The 21948-nt window shown below is 33.2% G+C and overlaps 1 protein-coding gene across 50 annotated transcripts in view; it reads left to right on the top strand.

The window, feature by feature from the left end:
- RIMS1 (regulating synaptic membrane exocytosis 1) overlaps positions 1-21948 on the top strand; it is a 488816-nt gene that overhangs the window by 295264 nt on the left and 171604 nt on the right. For 41 of the 50 annotated variants that reach the window (XM_047101823.1, XM_047101822.1, XM_047101856.1 and 38 more), the window contains 3 exons: positions 16106-16173; positions 17242-17352; positions 18956-19055. In XM_047101823.1, coding sequence (XP_046957779.1) covers positions 16106-16173; positions 17242-17352; positions 18956-19055 — 279 coding nt within the window. Of the gene's footprint in view, positions 1-7919; positions 7951-16105; positions 16174-17241; positions 17353-18955; positions 19056-21948 lie in introns of those variants that run through there. The other 9 variants (XM_047101853.1, XM_047101875.1, XM_047101851.1 and 6 more) reach the window with 2 other exon arrangements.

Here is a 21948-nt window from a genome sequence, read left to right as displayed (position 1 = left end):
GGATGCAGAGGCACTGGGGCTCTCTGAAAGCCTGCCAGGGACACGAGCTCTCCTGGCTACTCCTCTGCTCCCTCTCAGGTACAGCAAGTACTGCTGAGAGCAGCTAAGGAAAGCGCCTGCATGCTCTACCCAGCAGATGACTTTCAGGAGGTCCACTTTGTGCTGAGGACAAGCTTAAAATCCAAGAGATCAGAGGCAAATGGAAAAGAAGCAACCAGGCACCTTCTGCTTGCAGAAGTATGAATCATATTGCTGCCTATCAAATTCTAGTTAACATTCGTGACAAATTAAACCTGTTCTTTCTAGAGGATAGAGGATTTTATCGTAAACTGAGGCATGTACTTGCAGAGTGGCTGTTGTTGCTACTTGATAAAGATCATGAATTTCATGTTCATGGTCATACTTACTGTGTCTTCTTAATGACAGACATCCACTAATTTGAGAGGAAGACTGAAGCAGTGATGGTTCATGCTCCCATACATTTGCATCTGAGAGATGAGAGGAAAATAATGTGATTGATTTCTCTATCTAGCTCTGGGGAACCAGTTTATTTGCGCTTATAGTTTCTACAAATATATGTATGAGGGCAATAACTTCATTAGTGAAGTGATTATCATACAGAAGGTTGCCCACTCAGTTCTCTTCAAACTTTGTGATACTCTTCATTATTAACCCATGGTTAAAAAGCTCTTCAGGAGAAGGAGATACTTTCATTTTGAAGCATTGTCTGTGAATGGCCCTTAGGAATATTATGTTAGAGAAGTGATGGAAGTCATTTGGAAAACAAAGACAAAATTAATCTCTGTGAACAGCAGGTATATATTCCGAGTAATTCTGGAGTGTTGTGGAGAAAAAAAATTTCTTTACCATTCATAATTCTTCTAGCTTATCCAATAATTAAAGTGACATGAGACAGATTAACAGGAGAAAAAATAAAACAAAAAATAAAGTTTAATTACATGTGCCTGAGACCCAATAATGAGACTGAGACCTAGAGAAATGTCCAAAGCAGGCAATTTTTATACCTTTTAGACAATTTTTTCGCTAGATGAAATGCTTTTTATTTTTAGATCAATCAAAAACATATTATAAAAACCCTTTAATATACAAACTTCAATCACAACAGCAACCATGTAGCAATGAGGGGATGGGACATGGTGGGAGCATGTCAGGGGGAGGGTTGGTTTCTGGGGTCCCTACTCCTTCCTGTGCCTGCAGTCACTCTGTGACCTGTGGCCTCTGAGAGCATGTCTTAACAGAGGGCAAATCAAAGCAGCCCCAGAGACAGAGAGGCCTTGATGGTGACACTGAGACAGACTGAGCACAGCAGGCCCCTTCAAGATGCCATCTTCCCACTGAGGTGGCCTCCAGGGAAAGCCAGATCCAATTAGGAGGTAACAAGGTGACTGGGAGGAGAGTCAAAAATAAATGAAATAAATACTTCTTCTTCTCAATTTTCTAAGGCCATGAAGATTAGAAAGTGGCATGTTCAATTATAAAAATATAGAAACCAGTGAAGAATTACTAATTATCTATAGTAATATTAATAATCAAAAAGATTATTACTCTATTCAGCTTCACACCAATAAATGGGAGGCTAGTGAAATGGGTTTAGATTTTGGATAGCCAGCTTCAAGTAGGCCATCTTTTGTCTTTAAGAAGGTAATTGTCATATAATGAGTTGGTCAATTCATTGCAGAAACACAACCAAAAAATTTAAATGCCTAGTTTCTGTAAACCTGCCTAGTTTCAAGGAAGGTTTTATGTGAGCTGTGGGTTTTAAAGACCAGGAGGATAAATTTCTTATTCTGACAAACTGTAAATATTGAACAAATTGCAAAGCTGACTTCAGTAAAGCGGGGATATTGATTGTAACAGTTGTGGACTCTAACAAACATATTTTCAATAGTATAATATCTGTCAGATATTTTAGACTTATTAATAGCTTTTGAACTTTTATGTGGTAACAAGAAACTGTTAGCCTTGCAATGTTTGTTTGTTTGTTTGTTTTACCATCTGTAAAGAATGCTTAGCCCTTGAAGCTTATTCTTAACTTCTAAGCAAGTCCAAATTGGAACGATTGTTTTATCCACTTTGAAGTTTCACTTTAATTCCGAGATTATGTTTTCTAATAGTTTATTTAGATTACACAAAGGTTTTTTCTATATTTTCTTTTTTAGTCAATGTCTTCAAAGTTGTTTAAGACACTCATCAGGAAAGAGATATTAGCACATCTGTATATAGTATTTCCTTTGTCTATTGATATGAAAGTCTTTTCAAATGTATGATTCATTAACGTCCTGAAAGCTCATAAAAGTGCTTTCTGAGATGAATTTCTTTGCTCTCTGCATGTAATCATAAACTTCATTTTCTTTGAGTATGGTTTCTTGATTTCCTAAGTGTCTAGCTTAAATAGGGTTCTTAATGAAAGCATACTGCTGAGGCTGAGGACCTGCAAGAGAAGATAATTCTGGGAACTAAAGGTAAAGCACCAAGGCAATATAGAAGTGTCCCCAGTCTGAGTCACCCCTTCATCCAGACATTTTAACCATTTGTTAGTAATTTGGAGAGCGATCATGGGCCCATCAGAAAAATAAAGGAAGCAGTGGACTCTCACAGAAATATACTTACTGCACAGAAAATTTTATTTATATTTTAAAGAGTATACGGATCCCCTAAACTAATTGTGGATCATATAAAAGGGTTCACATAACTCAGGTTATAAAGTTTGCCTTAAAGATCATAAAAACAAAATGCTTTCTACCACATCCTGTGGTAGAAGAAGTTTTGCCCTACATGAAGGTAAGCCATTTTGCTTCAGTGGTTAGTAAATAAACCCAAAACTCACTTCAAAATGTTCTTGCTTAAGAACACTTCATTATCATTTGAAATTTTCATGTTATTCCACATTATACTGAAAAATCCACCCAATCCTGACTTTCCAAAAGGTATATAAATGATTAGATACACTGATATGAGTAAAGAGACTAGAAATGACAGACAATTCAGATACAACATAGAGTGGTTTCATATTCAGATGAATAGGGGACTGTACTTTATAGGGACGCACATTATTTCATCTGTACCTGAAGGGCTTAGCTAGGGTTGTTTCTGTTCAGAATAGCTTAACCGAGACTAGATTTTTTTATGACATTAGGCTTCCTTGACAAATATGTTGTGATTCCCTGACTTCAGAGGCTAGTCTTGCTCTAGATCAAGCATTTAGTTATTGAGATCTCTATGTAAGGCTTCTTTTAGTCTATGAAATTTTATTGTAATCAGAGCTATTCATTGAAGACAAGAAGGTAATGGAAAAAATGAGCACAGAATAAGAGCCTCCAAAATATCTATTTAATCTGAGAGACTTTTAGAGTGTTGGTAAGAAACCTATGGTTTATAATGAAGAGAAGGATATCTATCTGTGGAGTTTTAGCTTGAAGCTGTCCCTTTTGAGTTTGCTGTACAGAGTCTTGGACATACCATCTTTACTCTCCACATTTGCCTAGGCTGGTTTATAAAGCTAGATTGAAATGGGTACAGTTTTCATGCCTGTGAACTAAGTGCACATCTAGATGTTTGACCTAAAATATGATGCATGATAATTACACTGAACAAAGATTATAATAGGCCCAAAGATGTGGAGTGTGTGTGTGCATGTGTATAATTTTTTGTCATCAAAACTATTAGTGTATCACTTTGGAAAACAAATGGAACTATAAAAATTCTTAGTAATACATGAAATTATAAAGTCTAGCAAGATGTCTTTTCATTGTATTTATCCTTCTCAACAGTAAAAAATGCAAATAGCCAGGCTGGTGTAATATAGTTTCTCATTTGAAAAATGAATTTTTAGTCATTAGAATACAGTTGCAACAGTTTTCTAAATCTATTGAAATATCTATAAACATCAATAAAATATATATCAAACATCAATAATAAGAATTTTATACCTAAAACTAAACGCTACTTACAGTCTTACCATATAGAAAGTGAGGTTGAGTTTAGGGGATGCCAATTGACTGGCTCTTTCCTTTTTCAAATGGAGATGAGTGTTTAATTTGAGTTAAAGTATATATAAAATAAATATGCCTTTATATTGTGGTAAAGATTAGGATAAACTATAATTTGTTTTCTTAATATTGAAGATATTATAATCACACTAATAATTTGATATTTCTCATGGTTTTCATCCATTTCTTTGGTTCATTTTTGCTGTGATCAGTAAGACACTCTAAAATTTGGGTTGATATGTATGGAAATCAGATGCAGTATAATGATCTTGAGTTGGTAAAATCATTGGAATTATTTGATCAATCTTAAATGTACTCATATTTATTAGGAGAAAATATTTAAAGATATTTACTATCTTTTTAAAAAATGTTAATTTTTGAGATAGAGTGCAAGCAGGGAGAGGCAGAGAGAGGAAGAGAGAGAATCCCAAGCACAGAGCCCTATGCAGGCTCAAACTTATGAACTGTGAGATCATGACCTGAGCTAAACTCAAGAGCTGGACACTTAACCAACTGAGTCATCCAGGCACCCCAACAATATTTACTATCTTTGTGAATGATATCACTATGTCTTACTTAGGAAAGATTTGTTACAGATTTATAAAATTTGTATCAGAAAATACATGTGAAAAATCATTATTCTTAATTAACAGTGTTGAAGTAACAATTTGATCTTTTTCATAAAAGAGTTCAAAGAATAATGTAAATTTTCAGATTTAATGTCACTGAAAATTTTAAATATCAGTGCAAATAGTGGTATTCAATTTCAATTTTTTTCACCAAATAGTTGTAAATTCACAGTTTAATTCAGTTACACTATCATCCCCTAGACAAGTTTTGTTGGCTTTGCTCTTACTTAAAAAAGCATTAATTTTGATTAAGAATATTTAGAAGATATTTAAACCACTCTGTGTGTAGGAATTTTTACAAAGAACAATTAACTCTGTATTTCCCATTTTTTGTACTTCATTCACAAAATGTCAAGAAATAGAACATTCAAAGGGAGAAAATAAGAATTAATATTTATTATGTATTGAAACCTTACTTTAATACACCATAAAACTAAAGCAGTATTTGATAAATAGTTAATACATGTCTGTTTTTGTTGCTTTTATGAGTAATGATTTAATTTTGGAATGGTGAAAACTCATTCTCAATAGCTGAGTTTTCCTATATGCGAAACGTTTGCCAACCAGCTTGTTGTTATTGATGTTATTTGTTCACATTATTTTAATTAAAATCTTTTTGATCAGTATTGTATATTAATCTATCATTTTTTGTTTTAAATAAACCAGGAAAACTGAAAAGGATATTTCATCCTGTTTTCTTTAAAGTTTATATGCCATAAAGTAATTTTTTTTGGTCCGTTAACATAATGGATATTGTTACTAGGTTGCCCCTTAGTATAGCTATGTTCATCGTGCTACTCAGGTATCACAGCATTGAGGGCATGTATACCCTTCACCAGTTTGTTTGATTTTTTTTCCCTTGTCCCTTTTTTTGATTACCCTGCCCCTTTCCTTGTGAATTCTTGCTACTGTCAGTGTGCTCTTCCTTGTGGACAATATGCATCTTCAGTGGTCCTCTGGAGTTGAATAACAGAGAAACTCTTAGGATTGTGACTGTAAAATTAGTGGGTTTTTGGAGGAATAAAGTCTAGGAACTCAGATTTGTGATGTTATTTACTTATTGATTTATTTGCTAGATGAGAAGCCTTTTTTTTTTTTTTCACTTGCTTTCCATTCTTTGCAAGATTTCCAAATCGGTAATTTGCTGAGATAATGTCCTATTTCCTGAATTCTGCTGTTCAAGCTGTGGATAAACTAACACCTGTACATCAGTTGTATTTTAGTTACATTGTTTCTCATTGAATCAAAGGTATTTTGAGATTAATGGGTGGAAAATTCTGTATTTAATGAAAACAGTTATAATAAATATGTTAAAATATGTTTTGTGCATATTCATTTAATTTTATTTCAATTCCTGCTTTAAAGTCTACCCTAATACCAAAAGTGACTTAAGGTACCTACCAAAATGTAAAAATAGAGCCACATGAAATAAGTTAAAAATGTGCAGAAAAGATTGGTGAGGAAAAATAAGGGTAGAAAATTCGGCTGCAGATTTAACCATAAACATTCTAACATACATGCTTCGAGAAGAGTGACATCAGTTACAAAACTTCAGCTTCCATTACATAAAAATAAATCAGTTAAGTGCACACTAACTTTTCCTGATAGTGACACCAGAGAGAAGTTTCTTTTGTGTAGTTTCACAGAAAAGATAATCATCATCAGAGCATGATCCTTGTGAGTGACATCATCACCATGATCTCTATAGTCGTATGTTCAGGGGCAATGTACGGAAGGAATTGTGGAGGCAGTGAGGGGAAAGGGACTGTATAGAAATGTAGTGTATTCCAGGTGCATGGTTGCGTGATGTTCTGGAGTAATTCAGAGTTAGATTGTAGAATATCTAAGTTGATTTACTGCATATCCCTCACAAAGACCTCTGTAGATACTATTGCTTTAAGCTAAAAGATTTCAAAAAACACTGGAGAAACATTGTATTCCTAAATATATTCCCTCTGAAGTGCACTTGGGAGTAGTTCAGTACAGCTGGGTAATTGTGGAAATTGTGGATTGAAACAGCCAGGCGCATGGGACATGGGATTGCCTTGCATTCGTGAATAGAAGGCCACCCCGTTCTTCTCAGGAGAGCATCTGTGACCCAGCCAAGAAACTATGTTGGGCCCTTTAAGTCTTTTTAAAGTAACAACTTCTGTTATGAAAATGTTATCTAAAATGAAGCTATTTTGGAAACAAAATTTTAGACTCGTTTATCCAACCCTTTAATATTTAGAAACTCTGGAAGAGAAGTCCTTTCTTGAGTCAGTAGGTTAATCTTTGACCAATTTTAATTTAGTTTGCTTTATAAAAATAAGTGTAGATGTGACTAAATCCATTGTGAATATTGCTCCTTCCTTCTGTGCTTTTTCTTGCCTGATTTATCTTCCATCATACGGAATTGGAGTATGGTTGAAAGCTTTATATAGCTTGACCACTTTTGCACTGTGGCAGAGATTTAGACAGTGACCTTGCACTGCTTTCCTGTGGCTATAATTTGAAGGTTTATGAATATGGATACTTAACATTTTTCTCTAGAATACTGTTGAGGCATAAAATGTTCTCCAATTTCTATGTCTAATGATTTCCCACTGCCAACAAAGGAATATACAACTTAAAAAGAAAAGTCTTTTAATATATCTATAAATTGTTTGAGTAGCCAACATAAAAACAAGCAAATAAAAAAAAAAAGAAAGGGAAAAACCCTAATTTTTACAGTAACTCTCTTTGATAGCGCTCTGTGTTTAAAACATGTTTATATTACCAAAAATGTTTGCTAAGAGTATATTTATTTTCTACTATTTTATAGCTTATTACATATTTTTAAATGGTAAGCAATATCAGTCCCCCATAAGTGCTTCCATTTTGTTCTGTATACCCTTAGAATTCACCTTTATCATCATTTGGCTATTATTATTGTTATTTATATCACTAAAATCATGATAATGTGTCTCCATATTTTTTTATTTCCATGTCTTTGGGATGTAGGGGCAGATAGAAGTTGACATTCCAGAATTATTATTGCAAACTAATATTGTTTTATTAGTGTTGCCTGTGTGTGAGGTCTGGATAAAAACTAACATTTTCCTTTATCAAATATATTTACATCTAGAGTGCTTTCTTGTAATGTCTCTGCTGTGAACTTGCCCAGCACTACAATTTCTTAAACCTGTGGTTAACATCCAGTCCCCAAACAATGAAAACATATAAACCCCGATTTTTTCCACAGGGTTTCCTGGCTGGTTATTCCGAGGCTTTGCACGTGACAACCTGTTCTCCCACGTGAATGGAATACTCAGTGTCAATGTGGAAGCCTGGTCAGTTGGAAAGTTGCAGTAAAATATTTCCCTCTTGTGTGCAGCACTTCCAAAATTATTATTTATGAAGAATCATTGTGTTGGAAGAAAGAAAATAGTTTCCCTAAGATTGTTAATTTTGTGCTTTGCTATCCAGGGTACTTTACTATTATATACTTAGGTTCTACGAAAGATATTTCTCAGTCGTTAGGCTTCAAACCATATTTACACATGAAATTTATTCCTCTCTGAACTATTATGTGTAGGCATCTTTTTGCCTTAACCTCAATCAATGACCTTAGACTTTTCTTTAGATACATTGTTACTGTCATTTAATACAGATAATAAATACAGTCTATCTGCATTTCCTGAAGACCATAAACATTATTCTAAGGCACAAAGGTGTGTGTGTGTGAGTATGTGTGTGTGGTTTTATCTTGTTGTTCAAAACTCTCAGGAATTTTAATTTATTGACTTCTGAGTCCTGCAACATCAGGTCAGTGCAGAGATAAAGAATAAGGATGTCATTGAGCATCATGGTGTTTTGGAAGTGTTTCCGAACCCTGAAGCTTCATGTAGTCTCAAAAATCTAAGTGTATATACTTTCACAACTAGGAAAAATTAAGCTCATGAGCAATGTGTTACTATCTCAAATAGCTTTTTATTTCTCAATATCCTTTAGCCTACTTAAAGTAATACAAAATTTTCTGTGCTTTTCCAAAACCCCATCATCCAGGGTGACCCTAATGCATATTTAAACTTACAGTTATTTTCTAGATGATTTGGCTAGGAAGAATATAAACTGAAAAAAGAATCTTAGGAAGTTAGGATGCCTGTACTAAATAATTTTTAAAGTATAAAGTAAGCTGGTTTTAAGAAGACATTTTCAAGGGTATCTTGAGTCATCAAGAAAAATGTAAAAAGGGATATAATAGCCTACTTGTTTCATGATACAGAACAATTCAGTCACAAATATTTTGCTGATACATGTATATTTTATTCTCCCACATAAAAATATGATCAAAGAAGAAATGATGAAATATTTATTTTTACATTAAGGATACATTGTACATTCTGATCATATTAATTACTTCACAGTCCAAATATTTTTGGTTAGAGATTAATCTGTATACTTAATATATAGATCACCTGACTGTACTATAAAAACAACCATTTTCTTAATACCTTAGGCTTCCCTTGGCTTTATGGAAATTAAACAGGAAGTTTTATGTTACTTTTTCTGTGTATGATGGCTCTTTTCCTCATTCTTTAGCAATTGGGCTTAAAGAAATATTCACACATTCTGAACACTTGAGCATCCATTTGCACCAGGCCGATTAATCATTACTGTAAACAAAATGACTTTAACGTTTTTCTAAGCCTATTTCAAAGTACATTTTGCAAATATTACTGATTATATATATATATTTTAGTTATGAGAGCTAATTAATTATAAATGTGATCTCTAACACCATGATTTCATATTCCTAATTTCAGTTGTGTAGTTACATAATAAAATCATTTCTAAAGTCCTTTGTAATTAGCAGAGTTGACATATCTCATTTAATCCCCATGAAACTTTTGCAAGAAAGTAGCATTGTCTCCATTTTATAGAGAAGGACAAGGTCTATAGAGATGAAGGGATATTATCAGGAATGTGGCAGAGTAAGGAATAGAGTCATCGGTCTGTAACATCGAGTACATGCTCTTTTTGCACAATAGCTGGTTTTTATGTTTTATAAGAAACAACGTAAATTATTAGTTTCAGATAAGATATAATGCTGTTAATAGAGGAATGAAAATAGAGTGAGGTTCTCTGATTAAGTTTTCTTTTTTTTTTTCTTTTTTTTTTTTCACGTTTATTTATTTTTGAGACCGAGAGAGACAGAGCATGAACGGGGGAGGGGCAGAGAGAGAGGGAGACACAGAATCGGAAGCAGGCTCCAGGCTCTGAGCCATCAGCCCAGAGCCTGACGCGGGGCTCGAACTCACGGACCGCGAGATCGTGACCTGAGCTGAAGTCGGACACTTAACCGATTGAGCCACCCAGGCGCCCCTCTGATTAAGTTTTTAATAAGTAAACCATGGGGGCAGTTTCTTAATTTTTACCTGGCATTAGAATTGACAGAAGGGCTTATCAGTATTATTGTTGGAAATACTTTTTAATGTCTATTTTTACACTCTAATAAACAACTTGCATTTCTGTGGTGCTTTATAGATTGTAAAGCAATTTCATATGCTTCACCTCAGGCTACCCTTGAAAGAACAATGGAATGCTATAGGAGTTACCTCTGAAGTTGAGGGATTATCTGAATGACTGAGCTCAGAGCTCAACCAGAGTGTTCATTCTGAGTTCCACATTATTGCTTTGTAGAATTGTGTGGCAATACGGTTGATGTTCCATTAGTTCTCAAATTCACAAAAAAATACGCATAATAACCAGAGAAGTATCAGCTCCACCAAATATGTTAGTGAAATTCTAGATCAGCTACTAAGCCTATATTCCCGTGCCCTAAAAGTATTAAACAAAGATGGCACCATGGGCCCTTACACAAATATCTTACCTTTCACTGGATGTAGTTCAACTCTGGAGGCTCTATTGAGTATAAATGTTTCTGAATACAAGCATCTTTGGCACCTCATTAACTTAACAAATAATAACAAATTAACTTAACAAAGAAAACTTGCATTTCCTTGAACCATAAGATTTATACACCCGAGAGAGAATGGTATTGTTGGTTCTGATAGAAGCAAAGCTCATTGTTAACAAAGGGGAATTTTGAAAGTGAAATTTCTAACAAGCATTTAGAGAACAGCCACTCTAGTGAATCTGTACAGACTGGAATAATGTAAGTCTTCTAGCAAATGGCACCTTGTGTGTGTGTGTGTGTGTGTCCTGGACCAAAACCAGAAATTGGAATTTATGTTACTTAGAATTTTTGAAGAGGTTCTTGTGAAGACCAGTGGTTTGGGAATGCCTCTGGCCCTGCCTCAAGCTTTATTGCTCAAGGGACACAAATCTCTGTTCCTTAATTGTACAGTATTTGCTGTCAGATTGTATAGTGTATATTAGTGTATATTTTGAATAAAATCACCAAAAAGTATTTGAGGAACAATGTTTTTACTATCCTAGGAACTTAGACTGTCAGTAATTCTGTAGTGAATGATAATTTACTGATTTTGCTTACACATGGTATTTATATTTATTTTTAGACTTTAATATTTCACTGATTATATGATTAATGATTGAATTTAGCAAGTATATCTTCCCATTTTATTTTAATGCCTGGATTCTAAGACCTATTAAATAATATTTGTTTCTTATCCATGACTGCTAATTTAACTTAAGTGAAATTAGGCTTTGTAGGATTTTGCTGTATAGCAAATTATTGCTTATTTATTTCAAAGTTCGTTCCACTATTATTTTTAATTTAGAAGTGGGAGCAGACACACTTGCCTTTTGTAGGCATGGGACTATCTGAAATAGGTTTCTAAAGTAAGAAATTATTTCAAAATGGTATTTTCATTATATTAATAAGAAGTTAAGATTTTTATCTCAGTTCTTAGGCTTTGGATTTTAATTCCTATCTATGAAAAGAATGCCCTTGTAAAATATTTAAGTGATTTCAAATGTATAACATTTTTATCACATTATAACCAAAGCAATATTTATTAACTCATGTGTGTTGACCATGGTACTCAGTATGAAAAATACCCTACTTTGTCTTAAATTAAAAACTCATTCTTAGAACTTGAGTGGTTTTTGTGTGTGTACTGCATACATTCAACAAATATATTTTTTGCCCAGTATTTTAATTTGTCTATGTGCTATGCTATAATAAAATATATTAGGATTTATTTAATTTTACTTAGTCCCAACACACATCCTACTATAGAGAATAAACAAAAGTAAAAGAGGAGAATATTTTAAGAGGTGTAGGAAATCTCTGGGAAGGATGATTCTACCGATTTTTGGTCTGTGAATTTTATAATTTCTTTGGATAACAACAATCTGTACTATATAGGAAGAATAATTTTCTTTGAGATGACAGGTAACATAGTTAAGGATATGTATTTGGAATTGTGCAATTACTGTGAGTCAATCTTTGAATCAGTTTGAGTGCCATCTTTTAACACCATCATTATAATGAGGTTAAAAATATGCTGTATGTTTCTTATGGAAATAGAAAAGAATTCCAAATTTTCTAATACATAACAGCTTTGATGTATATAACCTTTCTTTTGCTACCTACACATTAGATACACATTCCACCTGGTCAAGTGTAATTATCATGTGAATTGTTAGATATTTATTTTGTAAATCAGAGTTATGGTTTTCCTTTTACAATGTTAATATACTCATACACAGTTATGCATCTATATGATGTAGAAAGCATTTTTGTTCAAATGACTTTGATTCGTCTTACTGGAATCCACTGTGCTTTGACATTAAATATCACAAGATACAAAATTTTAAATCCTAGAGGTGCATATTTATACATTGTTATATCCTCTAATGGTAATAACCTGTGTTAGGAAAAGCTGGTTCTCTTTACAGAAGGTTCAGGAGTCATTTAGCCGACTTTCATTTGTGCAATGAAAGTTGTGTGCTTATTTATTAATTACTTTTTCACAAGAGATGGGATAAAATTTTGTTTTTAAAGTTTTAACAAAAAATAATGCTCAAAATTATAACACATTATTGAATTTTAGCTGTTTATGAACTTGAGCCATTTCAGTAGACTGATATATTCCCTGGATCTAAATTAATGATAATAGCACATTTGTTCTTTTATAGTTATATTGAATATTGGAACCAAAATGATTTTGTATCTGGTCTTTAAGCAAATACCATGAGTTTATCATTTTGTAGCTATGCTACTTAGAAATCAATCTCTTTAATCACCTATTAGAAAGATACTCAAGGAAAATGTTTTATATTAATGAAATACTAGATTCTGAATATTTTAGGAGGAGGTTTTGGTGAGTGTTGCTTAGTCCATTAATAATAGAGAAATATGACTTATAAATACAAATTACAGTACTTAAAAATTCAATAATATCTTTAAAATTTAGTAATTACATGGAAAGAAGAACAAATAAGTTTAAAACTACATATTTAGATTTTAGAATTTATTTCTCATAAGTCTTTAAGCAAAAATATTATATTTTAATGGGTGATAATGACATTTGTGATAAGAAAACTGTTAGAAACTATTCAGGATGTGAAAAAGTGTAATTATACATTAAAATATATACAAATATTGTATGCTAAAATATTGAATGTCTTTTAGATTTTCATTTAATAGAAATTTTTAGTAGACATCGACACTATGTATGACCAAAATTATCCTATTTTAAACAAATTAAATTAGACTCTCCATTTAAGATCATAATTATACAAAGCTTATAGATGATAGGATACCATTGCTTGAAAGCAGCGTTTTTATACTAAAGTGTGCTTGGTATCATCACCAAACGTACCAGAAACATCAGCTTTTGGTTCTTTGCATACAAAGACCAATTTCTGCACAGGAAATATTAATCAGATATGTAGATCTAGATTTACTTATGACAAGGTGAGTGAAGCACAGGGTTGAACACCGTATGAGGAATTGAAGCATGAGCCAGAGAAAGATCCCAAGGAGTGTAGTTTTTAAGATCTAAGTAATTGAAGGATATAAAAAAAACTTTGTTCCCTTGAAGTTTTAAAATGGGTTGGATTTTGCCATTGTTTTAACCTCAACGACTTTCAAAGCAGTCCAACTTTCAACTTAATGACTAATTTTCTTCTTTAAACCCTGTAAATATTGTGTTCTGTTAATTTGTCACAGTATTTCAAATTGAGTCAGCATTTAAGGAGTCATCAGTCTTTCTTACTCCTAAGTATATGAAATTTTAGGGAAAAAGGTTTATGAGTTATAATAATCTTTTGAATGATATTTTTAGTTACTACTTAATAATAATTGCAATTTTATTATTATTATACATAGTTTTTCTTTCAAGGGAACAGTGTCATAATACTAAAGACAAAAGCAACTTTAAGAATAAGTAAGTAGGCAGGGATGGGCAAAATGTGTGAAGGGGAGTAAGAGATTCAGGCTTCCAGTTATGGAATGAGTCAGTCATGGGAATAAGTACAGGGAGTATAGTCAGTGGTATTATAATAGCATTGTATGGTGACAGATGGCAGCGACACTTGTGGTGAGCACAGCATAAGGTATAGAGATGTTGAATCCCTATGTTGTACACCTAAAACTAATGTAACATTGTGTGTCACTTATATTCGAAGAAAAAAATTAATAAAAAAACTTTTGAAGTTTACAAGCAGTACAAATAAAAGAGGGATAAAAACCCTGTTTACAATTTCATTGTATTTAATTAACTGAGGTGGTTCAGAAGAATATAATCATTGACACCAAGCCATGTATGCATGTTAAAGTATGTGATTTTGAAAGGGATTTGGACTCTGTGTGTAGTGAATTTTAACAATATAGTTTCTGTTAATGCAGTTTCTAATATTCAACCCTTCACAAAATATACTGTTATGTATATGACACATTTGAAGAACATTTTAGTATTTGTTGTATATATAACTAACTCCTTCAGCCTTTCTAAGATATTATTTATTAATTTTATTATTTTTTAATGTTTTATTTATTTTTGAGTGAGAGAGAGAGAGAGAGAGACAGTGCCCGAACTGGGGAGGGGCAGAGAGAGAGAGACGGAGAAACAGAATCTGAAGCAGAGCCTGACACTGGGCCAGAACCCACGAAATGCGAGATCATGACCCGAGCTGAAGTCGGACACTCGACCAACTGAGCCACCCAGGCGCCCCTCTAAGATACTATTTTATTTTATTTTATTTATTTTTTTTTTTAATTTTTTTTTTTCAACGTTTATTTATTTTTCGGACAGAGAGAGACAGAGCATGAACGGGGGAGGGGCAGAGAGAGAGGGAGACACAGCATCGGAAACAGGCTCCAGGCTCTGAGCCATCAGCCCAGAGCCTGACGCGGGGCTCGAACTCCCGGACCGCGAGATCGTGACCTGGCTGAAGTCGGACGCTTAACCGACTGCGCCACCCAGGCGCCCCTAAGATACTATTTTAAAAGAAAAGGGAAGCAACTACTAAGAAACTTAGGTGTATAGGTTTTTTTATGCCTGCAGATTTTAAACATTTTTACATTTTCTATCACATTTCTTTTATAGTGACTGTATCTGCCATGCCTGTCATCTACCTACAGTTCTTTGCTTGTGATCTTCACAGATACCAGAAAGACATATTTTCCCAACACTCAGCCAGATATATCACTATTAGTGTGCTTTACTCACTTTCTTAATTTTTTTCTCTTTAAAGATACATCAGGAGAAAAATTTCATTGATTTAATCTAATATTTAAAATGTAAGAGATAATTTATTCTCACATTCACCCATTCCTTTTTTTCCTATGCAAATACTGAGAGCACTGCTGCTTTCTGTTATTTTTTTCCTTTTTTCTCAGGTGTTTTAATATTATATTTTTAAGCCAAAAAATCAAAATTAAAGGCTCATAAATTCATGCTTACAAAATTAGGATTTGTGAAGTTTTTTAAAGTCTTTTTGATGGCTTTAGTACAATTGGATTTTCTGTTGGTTGTGTTGTACTCTTGCTAAAAGTTGTTCTTGATAATTTATTCAGCGCTGTGTGCTAAAATGTGTGTCCTAGTGTCAGCTAATGAGGGAAGACGATAGAGACCAGAGGCTAATTTTGAAATAACATGATATAGTTCAGAAGAGTAGAAAGAGAGACACTAAGTTTTAATACTTATTTCAGTTCATTGAATAAAACTTTTTCAGCATCACTAGATGGCAGGCTGTGCCTTGGCATGGATAGTCTTTCGAGGGAAGGTGGACTGAGTTAACCCAGTTCTTTCAGTGCTTTTTATGTGTGTTTCTAGGCTGATTTATGAGAATAAAGGTAGTCTATAGTATGAAGTGCATTTGTAACATTCATTCCAATGATTCAGGTCACAGCCTTTGCAATACAGGGGTGTATCATTCTGGTATGTACACACTCAAGATTATGATGTTCATAACCCTTTACTTTATAGACTGAAGAAGTCATACTTAAAATGATGCATTCTCCACTTTAAAGCGTTGCACTTTTCATCCCCCCCCTCCCCCATGGCGCAGGTGACTTGGATTATTACTGGTTGGATCCTGCCACGTGGCATAGCCGGGAAACATCACCTATTAGTTCGGTAAGCTTTCTGGGAAATGAAAGTTGGAGCTTAGGGATGATGTGTACTGTTCATTGTCCTATCTATATTTGACATGTGATGGATAGCAGTCTTACTCTGTTTCGTTATACATTTTTTAAAACATTTTATTTATTTATTTTGAGAGAGAGAGAGAGAGAGAGAGAGAGAGAGAGAACATGCATGAGCGAGCAAGGGGGAGGCAGAGAGGGAAAGAGAGAATCCCAAACAAGCTCCTTGCTGTCAGCAAAGAGCCTGACCCAGGGCTCAGTCCCACAAACCATGAGATCATGACCTGAGCCACAATCAAGAATCAGATGCTTAACTGATTGAGCCACCCAGGCGCCCTCCATTATACATTTTAAGAAAGAAAATACTCATTTCATTTAAAGTAGTACAGTCTAGAAGGGAAAAAAAATCACTGAATAATTATAACAAATTTTATTTTTTTTAAAAAAAGTTTATTTTTGAGAGAGAGAGTGCATGGGTGAGCATGCACAAGCAGGGAAAAGGCCAAGAGAGAATCTCAAGCAGCCCTCCCACCCCCACTCTGTCAACACAGAGCTGAAAGTGGGGCTCAGTCTCAGGGTTCATGAGATCATGACCAAAATCAAGAGTGAGTCCCTTAAGCGACTGAGCCATCAATGTGCCTCTATAACAAATTTTAAATTAAGTAAGAAGCAATTATTAAATGATGACTATATATAAATGAGATATTATTTGGTTAATGATATCAACATTAACAACTCAAAATATAGAATAGGTTTTCTTTCTATAAGCAGATATGTTTTAAGTTTAATTCAATTTAATCATTTCAGAACAAGTTTTTAGAGATTTACTTAGTTGCTAACCACTCTTAGAACTGTTTAGTTCAAGAGTCTACTGCAAATAAAATGTAGCTGCATTTACAAATGCAAATTGTTGTAAGTTGAGGGTAGAACCCACCAAAATAAAGAATTTCCTCTAGAGTGCCTTTAACTGAGGAAATCACATCTTGCTACAACCAATAATTATGTGTCTACAGGAAAGAAAACCACTTAGCTTTTTTAAACTTTATCCATGTTTTGATAGCATCCTGTAACGTGGCAACCATCTAAAGAGGGGGACCGATTAATTGGACGTGTTATTCTGAACAAGAGAACAACCATGCCCAAAGAATCAGGTGCATTACTGGGTCTGAAAGTAAGTATGCTGGTTTAAAAGGTTTCTTAAGGGTGGATTACAGTACAGGCTGACTTCAACAAAATTTCTGACAACGATTTTTAAATATCTTCCTCTCTTCTCCAAAATACAGTTCACCTAGTGAACGTATCTTCTTCATATATTGATGTCTTATGACAGATACAGTATTTTTATCTGGATTAATATTTCAAAATCATTTTATAATATGGCTTACAAATGTGTTAGGAAACTGCCATGAAGTATAGGAAAATAAAGAATTTTTATCTCAGTATGAAGTTCAAGGATGATTTTTACATTAAGAAGGTTTTAATGGATGGTAGTAAAGTTAGATTATGTGGACTGCATAATTTTATTTTATCTTGACAAACAACAAAAAACATCATTAAAGAAATTGTTTCCTAAGTACAATAGACTTTATCGTAATATCAAAAGAGTAAAATGTGTCTTTTAAAAACATTAACTGACATCCAACAGATATAAAGAAAAACTAACAAATTGCAAAAGATTATATTTTATTATAGGAAAAATATATATGCACATTTTGTCTTATTTGTGTGTGTATGTGTATGTGTGCTAAATCACATAGTTTTATTTGCTTTCAGAAACTTAGAGAAACAATCAAAGATGGGCTTTAAAATTATTTGCTAAGATATTATATTATAGTCGTGTGATAATTTGACCTCTTCAAAACCATTGACTATTAATCCAACTAAAACTTTTCTTCAGTTAATGCACTTAATAGTATCACCTTATTCATTATTAACATTTATTTCTCTTGCTATGAAATATAATTTTGATCACCTCCACTAATGGGCATATCCCAAAGTATGGTGGATCAGCCTCAGCCTTTGAGAACATGTGTTGCACCTTTATTTATACACACTTGGTGACTGCATTGGGAGAAATTAAACTTAGAAACTTTCTGATGTATTTAGTTTTAGTTACAGTGGAAAAGCCAGGTGAAAGTGTTAAATATTCAGTAATATAACCCAGACTTTAGGAGTTAGAATATGTATTTCAGGTGAAGTCATTCAGATGGTCAGTAGCAGAGATAAACTTAGGCTATTACTCATTGTGCCATGGTAAATTGCTTCCCAGAAGTGGCCTATTCTTGGTTTGAATCCATAGTCTTTATGTCTTAGACCTATATCCTACTTAAAGGTATACAGAAGGGAAAAAGATCTGATGTGACAATGGGGCATGATGTGCATATAGAACTTTAATTCTAATGGGAGGCATGAACTTGGAGGATAAAGAAAAATGAACCCTAATGTAAACTGTGTCACACACTTCTGTAAGTAGGAAAGACCTCGCACTTGTCTTCTAAGGATAAACACTACTTTTGGTGCCGTTGTGTTGTTAGGTCAGTATAAGTAATCAGGACATGAACTTTCTTGGGACACATGATCATCTAAAATATAATGAGATGTTTTCTTTTTAAAAGTATACTGCCACTCCTTTAATCAAAAATATGTTTCACTTTATTAATGTGCCTACACTCAATCCTAAATACATTGTAAAAGACTGTATGATTAATTCCTAAAAGTAGTAAACTTATATTTTAATATGAATCTTGGGAACTTATAAATTTATTATTATTCAGGTTGTTGGAGGAAAAATGACTGACTTAGGACGCCTTGGTGCCTTCATCACCAAAGTAAAGAAGGGTAGCCTTGCAGATGTAGTTGGACACTTACGAGCAGGTAAAGTTTCTTTTTAACATTTAAACAATGTGTACTTTTTGCATGAGTTGGTGGTTTTCAATGTGGGGTAAGTTACAAATAAGTCAATTAAATAAATAACTAATTTTAGTGCATGGGTGAAGATTTTTTCCCCTGGCGTGGGTATTTACTGCAATTATAGGTAACTATGCACCAATGGCAGTTTGGAGAGAGTAAGATTAGGAATCTTTTATTATTCATGTAAAAGTAAATAGATGCAAAATGCTGCAGGATTACAAATTTTTGTAGATGACTTTATAATTTTGCTACAAAAACCAAAACAATTTAGCCCTGTAGAAAAAATAATATCACTAATTTTTTATATTTTAAACTATTATAATTACTAAAGTTTTCCATAGTGGTCCCAAAACACTTACCAGTAGCAGTGTTTTTAGTAAAATACAACCATAATCACATTTCTTACACAGATTACATAATAAAATATTTGTTAATTTTATTGTGACATGTATTATACTCATGCAGATGTACTACTTCGTGGTATTTGGAAACTTACATTATGTTGCTCTGTAACCTTAACGTAATATGATAAAATCATTTAATATATTCACATGTACCATATTCAGTAGCAACACACTTTAAAATCTGTTTTTTTTTATTTACCCTTCATTTTAGTTAAAATCATATTAACGTATTTTTCCCAGTTTACTTCATGGTTTTGTAGAAATCTTTTGGTTGGAGTGTCTGCCTATGCATTTGAAAGACAATCACAAAGAAAACAGAGAAAACTGAACTACAGAATTGAGGATTAATAACCCGTAGCACGTAGAAAGAGAACATTTCTAGGCCGTTTTCAGTTTTTATACCTTAACATCGTAATTACTGAGACCTTGAGAAAAGTGTTCTATAACCGTTAAAGATATTTTTGTTGTAGTTGATTACCAGGATATCAGTTCAAAATCATTTAGGTTTTTTCTTTAATAGAGACTTCCTATGCAGGTGTTGTATAGGGAGAAAATCCAAATCAGAGGTTTTTCTTCATCTGCAATATATACAGCTTTGAAGATGTGTAGAGGTACAGTATGCTGGTTTTTTTTTATCAAGGACTAGTTATGATTTAATAAGAAATAACTCAATCAGGTGTGACTATGTCAATAAACTGAGCCTTTGCTTGTTTAAAGACTGAGAAACATGCCTTAGAAAGTTTATGAGTCTCTTTTTTAGAAAGTATAAGAATCCCCTGAGTTAATGTAATGCTCTAATGTAACTACAGAAATCTGAATTTGCAGATCAGATTATAAACATAATGGCTTTTGATTTTGTCTTTGTATTTTAATAGAGGATTACTTAATAAAGTCAGTGAAGGGGTTTTTCTATATAAAATATCCCTTAGTGATTAATTTCATTTTTTAACACCCTTATGTGCCTAGAGCCTGAGAAACTTAAATGTAAAATGTTAGAAGCTCAGCTTAGATAGCTGTAAAACAAAGAAGTGGAGTTTTCACTAAAAGCAATTGATGCATTTGAAAGAAGTATTTTAATAAATTAGATCATATATTGTGTTTGATTTACGTTATAATTTAGGAACAGTCTTCCTTCTATTTGCATATAACCATCACTGGCTGTACAGTGCTCTGCTTTTTTATTAATGTGAACTTTGTTCAGCATTTGCGATCTTGCTTTAATCTTGCCATAGCTTTCTGTACTGTTTCTTCCCCTTAAGTCCATGCACTATACCACTACTTGGTTTAATTATCAAAAACAAGGTTGACACTGATGTGCTCCTTATTAAAAGTCTTCACAGTCTTCAGTCATCATCTGCTTAAGTCAAAGCTCTGTAGTTCTGTCCTCTACTAACCATTCCAGCCACTTCTATTACCATCCACTTTACCTGTTAGCCATGGCAGTGTGCCTATAGGTCCCTGGCAAGCTATCCACCTATTAGACCTGGTCCATGCCTCTTGTTTATCTGGTTGCTTTTTTGCTCTTGTGCTCTACCTGTTGAAGTCCTTTCCATCCTTCAAAACTCATCTAAAGTTGCCTTAATTGTAAAGTGTTTCCTAATATCTCACCTGGAACAATACCTAAGTACTATCTCCCTAGCACTACCTGGCTCTCTTTCTCTTCCTCAGATGAACTCCTATCATTGTGTATAACATTTTAGTAAAGATATTAATTCCTGTATGTCTCCCCCACCAATGACAGAGGAAATCTCTTTTATTTGCATCATCATAATCTGCATCTCTGCCTGAAGAGATTATCCATATAAAAATAAATATTGTTAAAGACACCACCTTCTAGTTTAAGATATTTTGATTTGTAAATAAATACATGTATTAAGTTAATGAGATATTAACAGTTATGCTTCTGATTGCTGTCTATAAAGGGGAAAATTTTTATAATTCAGTGCTTTTGAAAATGTTGACTGCAACTCATTACTGTATAGTCACTTTAATGGTTTACATCCATCAATTAAAAAAAATGAAATGGAACATGATAGAATTGGAGATATCAGGGTAAATATTGTTTCGGAAAGTATTTTTTTCATACACACATACATACACACACATACACATAAACATACAATATTAACATGATGTAAACTTTATTTTTTTTCTTGGTCAAACAAATTTAAAAGACTGAATATATTTTAAATTTGTAATTATATTTTATTTCTTTTTTTAACACTGAAGTGTATTCATTGCCTATGTAAAACACCTTGCTGTGTAACTTCTTAGGTCAAACAATTATAAGTCCCTTAACTATTAATGTTAACCATACTCTTTTACCAAATCAAAGCAGCATTATATGCTTTTCAAATATTTAGTTTTCATTTTTGAGTAAGCAAACATTTGGGAAAAAATACTTCAGAATAGTCCTAGCAAAACAAAACTTTTCTACTTTAAAAAAACAAACT

This window comes from Lynx rufus, unplaced genomic scaffold (assembly GCF_022079265.1).
Source record: "Lynx rufus isolate CCGP_SWC_20201006 ecotype Redwood Valley unplaced genomic scaffold, mLynRuf1.p SCAF_6, whole genome shotgun sequence".
NCBI lineage: Eukaryota > Metazoa > Chordata > Mammalia > Carnivora > Felidae > Lynx > Lynx rufus.
This window is presented reverse-complemented; position numbering and strand designations above follow the sequence as displayed.